The sequence below is a fragment of the Rousettus aegyptiacus genome, unplaced genomic scaffold, assembly GCF_014176215.1.
Source record: "Rousettus aegyptiacus isolate mRouAeg1 unplaced genomic scaffold, mRouAeg1.p scaffold_m13_p_11, whole genome shotgun sequence".
NCBI classification, from domain to species: Eukaryota; Metazoa; Chordata; class Mammalia; order Chiroptera; family Pteropodidae; genus Rousettus; species Rousettus aegyptiacus.
Genome location: NW_023416286.1, coordinates 92,861,451 through 92,867,450, shown reverse-complemented (window position 1 = coordinate 92,867,450; position 6,000 = coordinate 92,861,451). Strand labels below are relative to the sequence as shown.

Genomic DNA, 6,000 nt, shown 5'->3' with positions numbered 1-6,000 from the left:
GTGAAACTACGTTAGGACTACCTACATTGCAATGAAAACCCAAGACGAGCCTCTTGGCACGCGCATGCTCACATCTCTGTGGGGTCTGTGGAGCGGACTTTCTGGCCTCTGGGGTATGCGCATCTAGCTTTAGCAGATGTACCCAGTCTTTCAAAGTGGGTCCCAAAAGTGCATGAGGGTTTGGGTTGTCCCACATTCTCACCAGCACTTTGGGTCGAGTTGGACAAAAATAGTTTTGATAAGAAGATGATAGTGATGGTAATAGCTCCTCATTAAAATGATTATGAAAACCAGGCATTGGGGCTGGTCATTTAACCTATATTATCTCATTCAGCCTTTCAACTGCTTTTCAAGGGAGTTGTTAGCTTCATTTTACAGGCAACGAATCTAAGCATCAGGGAGATTCAGTTGCCCAAAAACAACAGTAGGTAGCAATGTAGGGTTTGAATCCAGATTTCTGATTACCAATCCCAGAGACTTTCTAGTCCAGATAAAACGTAAATCTGGCTGTCATGGAGATGAAGGGGGAGTCCTAGGCACCCTCAGAAAGCCTGAGGGGATAGGTGTGGCTATTGTGTAGGGGTCAGCTGAGTGGTAAGAGGTGAACACAGCTCTAAATCTCTACCCGAAGGCTAGTTTGTGTCACTCTACTTTGGGGACATAACGCATGAGCATCTATTATTAGGGTGAGCTCCAGACATTTCCCAATGGATGATTATTTTGAGGACCGATCCTGAGAACAGACGAGTGTGCTTAATATTCTAAAACAGAGTGACATAGACCAGTTTTGGGATACAGAGTTAGAACAAGGGGCCAAGTCCGAGGCCAAGGAAGGGAACCCATCATAGCACGTCTGTGGCACTGTTCTCACTGCCGATGTCAAAATGCAGTCCTCAGCCCCTCCCCCCCCCCCCAGGCTGGCTCTCTCGGCAACGCCAGGCACTCTGGTCTTTGGAACAGAGCAGGAGCCAGGTTTACTCTTGAGCCCTCTGCCCATGTGGCCCTGGTGGCAGCGCGAATGTCAGTGGGGAAAAATACTTCACGGAGCAGAAAGAAAAAAATATGCTGCCCGATGATCACCCTCCCAGCAAGGATGCCGCCGCCCAAGGCTGAGAGGCTGCTTCGAACTGGGCACTGGGCCGAGGACTTCGAACACGTCATCTCAGTCTCCACGGTGACCTCGAGAAAGAAAGAAACTTCTGTTACCTCCATGTGGCAGGTGCGGGAGCCGAGCCTCAATAAGGTTAAGAAAACTGAGGTTACACAAAGGGAGAGATAATAACACAATAGTTCCATTCTAACAAAGGATGGAGAAAGGGGGAAGTTGGGACACTTATGAATTAGGAGATGTGTTTCTAAGAAATTTGTGGGATTATATGCTCATTTTTATTTTTTTTTAAAAAAGTAAAGCAATAAAAAAAAAAAAACCTGAACATTTTCCTCCTGAATGCTGAAAGCTTGTCTAGAAAATAAAAACTTTAGAGGAAAACTTACGGTATTTTTGTCAAAGTTATTTAAATCGTTTGATGGCCGTGTGCGGGGACTCACATCCTATGAAAGTTTCGTGTTGATGAGGACCTACCTAATCGGTTCAAATGTTGCCTTCTAGGTTTGTGCCAGGGCAATAGTTTTATACAGTACAAAGCTTCCATTTCACTTGGTGTTTGACTTATTTGCCTCTTAAAACATTGGGTTGGTTTTAAATTCAAATTAAAACCAACACCTGGGCTTCAGTAAACCCATCCACGTTTTTTCCTATATTTTAATCTGTTGTTGGCTTACTTGCCTGACCAGGTCACGGACGTAGGTGTAGCAAATGTACGTACACTTCCACACACGACAACCCGAGCACTGTCACCAGAGCAGAGCAAGGACCTTTCCAGAAGGAGCAGAGCAGTAGGCTCCCAAGTCCGGGTGCAGGTCACCCAGAATGCCACCCTCGCTGGGTGCACTGGATCTGGGCCGACTTCTCAACAGAAGCACAACACACTCAACCTTCCTGCTTAGGTCTCAAGGACTGACTAACCCCAGACCCCAGACCCCAGACTCAGGATCTCTTCGTCCAGAACCTGCGGGTGGGCTTTGCGCTCTGCCGCCCCGTTCTGGACAGAGAGGGCTGCAGTCCGAGGACCAGAACGCCCCCTGCCCGCCCCAGCACAGAAATGTGCCGCTCAGAGATGCTCAGAGACTCGTGGTGTGTGGCTTGATCTCTGTTTTAATGTCTCCCACAATCTAGTGGTTAATTAGCAATTTGCTGCCCACCAATATGCAAATGAATGACAAGCAAAGGTCCTCCGCGTCCGTAATTATTTTGCTGATTTACAAGCCACTTTCTTCTGTGTTGGTTTTTCTGCACGTACATTCAGGCATCAGGGATTTCAGTATTTTTAGAAGCAAACTCGGTGCATTTTATGCTTTAAGATTGTCAGGCTTCAGTAATTATAGTATTATGGAGATGTGTATATATATTTTTTTCTTGTTTGGGATTTTTTTTTTTTTTGAGTGAGTGGAGAGTAAGATTTATCAAGGGGCTGAAATCCAAATCGCAAAGCGTCAGAGCACAAGATTGAAAGATGCACGTTTCTGCTCCTGCCAATTCCTTATCTGGAATCAGGGACGTCGTGAGATGTTTGATTTTCTCCCAAGCAGCTCTGGTGAGTCGAGCCACGATCTGCGTTATCCATCTGCCTACTTTGGAGCAGGCTGCTTTACTATTTGGCGGTTTATTTGGCGGTTTAAACGCTTTACGTTTTTGCCAGCGCATTAAGAAAGGCTCTCATGGTAAATTAAGTCAATTAATAAATGGAGACACATTAAGCAATCAATTTTGTCAGCCTATCTCCCCAGCATTATGTATGGTTGGCTGTAATCACAAGATAAATGCAATGTGCTGATCTACGGTAATGTTCAATAATACATTCTGGGCCAGGCTCGATTCATCAGGGAGTTTCGGTAGGGGAGGCGTTTGTTATTGGCTGTCTCTGCACCTCAAGGATAACATTTCTGTCCTTTTGATTGGCCGCCTCACTGCTGCAAGATTCTACCGGTCTTATTTTGATGATGAATATGAAGGCACGCTAAGCCGGGCTGGAGCGAGTCTCTCCAAGAGCCCCAGGACTTACCGGCAGCTGCGCCGCCTTCCTGTGCCAAGGACCCCCCCTCCCCAAAAGTTGTGATGCTTTTCTTCACCCAGTGCTTTGGGGCTGTGTTAGATCTCATCCACCTCCGCTTCCAGCACTACAAGGCCAAACGGGTTTTCTCCGCTGCCGGGCAACTTGTCTGCGTCGTAAACCCCACGCACAACCTCAAGGTGAGCCGCTCCGTCCGGGTTGGTGCCCCCCGCGCTGGGGGTCGAGCCTTCCCCCGGCGCGCGCGCGCGCAGCTCCCGCAAAGGCCGGGCCGCCGGTGGCGGGACCGCGCTGGTCCCCGGAGGGGCCCCTCTGCCCCTGCGTGCTGTCTGGGTGGCCTGGCGCCCGCGCTCGCCGCCGTGACAGCGCGCTGTTTGCCTGACCCGCAACAACTGGAGTGACAGCCTGGTTTCTTCCTCGCGAGCTGTCAGCCCCAGAGAGGAGTGGGGCGCAGACGCGGCGGTGGCGGAGGGAGTGGGGGGCGGCCCCCCTCTCGCCCTGTTTGTGGGCTCGTGTTCCGGAGACAGGATCCCAAGAGTTAGTGGCCCGGATTGCCCCGGCTGCAATCCCTACCCGTGTTTGGAAAGGCCAGCAGCGAGCACACGGGCTCTGGACGTCCCCTCTGGGCACCCCGAAGTGGCGGGCGGCGGGGGGGGGGTGTGCAGAACCCCCCCCCCAAAGTAGGACCCTCCAGGCAGGGACCCGGGAGTTGGCGAGGGAGCTCAATCTGCAAAGTGCTTCTCCTTGTGCTCAGACTCGGGGTGCGTATGCGTTGGGGGGCGGGGAGCGGCAGGGGGCAGCAGGACTTCGCGGTGTTCGCGCCCCTGCCCTGTCCGGAGGAGTCGTATTAGCTTCGGCCCGCGGCTGCCGCCCGGGGGCGCGCGCTGCGGGGGGCGCAGCCCGGGACCGCCGGGGGGAGGGCCACCCCCCAGCTCTGCCTGGCGCCGCTGCCTCTGCATCTGCGCCCTGTGGTCGGTGCCCTTTGAAAGATCGGCCAAAACGCGGGCGCCGGGAGGACCGCTCCCCACCCAGCCAGGACCGACGGGGAGATGGATGGAGAGCCACCGGCGAGGGGCGCTGGGGAGGAGGGGGAGCCAGCGCGGCGGGAGGGCCGGTGCGCAGGACGCGGCCCAACTCTCCCCAAACGCGAGCGACACTCGGAGCCATCGTGGCTCCGAACCGTAAACGGCATAAACGGCGGACTCCCTGGGAGTGGTTTCCTGGTCCCCGCACCGAGTGGGGGGCAGGGCACGTCGCCGGGAGAGCGCCGGAAGAGCCTCCGCGGGGCTGGAGCTGGCGTTCCGGCCCCTGGTGTGGAGCAGGAAGAGCCTTGCTTGTTGCTCATCTCTTTCTAAACTCCTGTGAAGTCCGACTCTCCTCCACGGGGCGCTGCAGGCCAGCGCCCATGGGTGCCTGCAGCCCTTACCCCTGGATTCCCCGAGGTCCCCTAGGAGGGACAGCTGCCCGGAGCCCCTGGGGCCATGTGTCAAGGCCGGTGCTGGGTGGGGGGCTGATGCTCGGCTCCGGGGTGGCCGCGGTGCACCCGCCTCGGGACTGAGGTTCCCAGGCTGTGACTAGCAGCGCCCCTCCGCGCCTGCTGCTCGGCCCTCTCGCCTCTGAGCTCTGTCTTGCTGTCTCTCTCCCCCCTCATCTCCCGATCCCTTCTTCCCTTCACGGCTTAGTTTCTTAAGGAGAATTCACCACCAGCCATCCTTGGCAAAGCAAGTGTGCGGTGCACGTATTAACATATGATTCTGAATTCCACTTTGCGGCCGCTTCTGAGAACGCATTCCCACTCCCGTCATTTTGTCGCTTTTCATTAGTTAGTTCCCTGTGGCTAGAAATTTTGTTTACTGACGCTCTGCATTTTAACACCTTTAAAAAATCGTTTATGAGAGTTAGCATTCCCAGAGTTTGAGTTTCCATGGTTCACCGACCACAGCTGGCGATGGAGGAGGAGAAGGCGGCTGAGATCTGGGCGCGGGGCGGGCGAAATGCAGGACTCTGCGAAGATTTGCGGAGCTGTGTGCCCGGTGCCGACAAGCAGTCCTGCGGCCTGAACCCCGGAGTCCAGGGTCGGGCCGTGGGCCCTGAGTCGGCTCTGACCAGCTACGTGACCGCAAAAGACCCAACCCATCTGAGCCTTTCCTTTCTCACCTCCAAAATGAACGTACAAATACGTATCCTGCCTCCCCCGTGCCTCGAGGAGCGGAAACAATCCTAGAGGTGGATGTGCTTTATAACCCTCCCCTCCAAAAATATACATATATTACTGCTCATAATATATAGGGGTCCATTTGGAACTTCAAAAGTTGTCACTTAGAGCCATCAGCCAACTTAGAAACCATGTAAGCAGTAACATTATTTTCCAGGGCTCACTTTTTCTAATACATTCTCATTTGGCTTTTCATTCTCCATTAAAAAAAAAAAAGAAGAAGAAAAACGTAAGAGATTTTGCTCAGAAGAGCATCACCGCAGGTAAACAAAGCAAGTCGAGCGCTGCCGATGCCACCAGGGGACACAGGACTCACAGAGGCTGTGCTGGCAGAGAGGCCACCTCCCTGGAGGTTTCCGTAGGCACCACATGCTCGTCCCTAGTCCAGGCGCCCATCGGGTCAGTCTTACCCCCTCGCTGCTCAAGCCTGAGGACTCACGGTCACTGGCAGAGCCCTTAACGGAACGATTCTAGGGGAGCCTTGCTGCCCCCACCCCCCATCGCTTCGATTAAAAAGTGCATAAAATCTCAACAGAAAAGTGCTCCTTCTGAGCATTGGTTTCCACAGACAGACCACAGAAACGAGCCTTGCGTATGATAAGCTGTGATCCACTGGGGGGCGGGGGAAATGCTGCTTTTAAAGGGAGAAAAAAATAA

At 53.5% G+C, this 6,000-nt stretch overlaps 1 protein-coding gene across 1 annotated transcript in view; it reads left to right on the top strand.

The window, feature by feature from the left end:
• The first annotated feature begins 2,842 nt into the window (after positions 1-2,842).
• SIAH3 (siah E3 ubiquitin protein ligase family member 3) overlaps positions 2,843-6,000 on the top strand; it is a 46,471-nt gene continuing 43,313 nt past the window's right edge. The window contains exon 1 of the mRNA XM_036228947.1: positions 2,843-3,310. Within this exon, the coding sequence (XP_036084840.1) occupies positions 3,176-3,310 (135 nt within the window). The 5' untranslated portion in view covers positions 2,843-3,175. The remainder of the gene's footprint in view (positions 3,311-6,000) is intronic.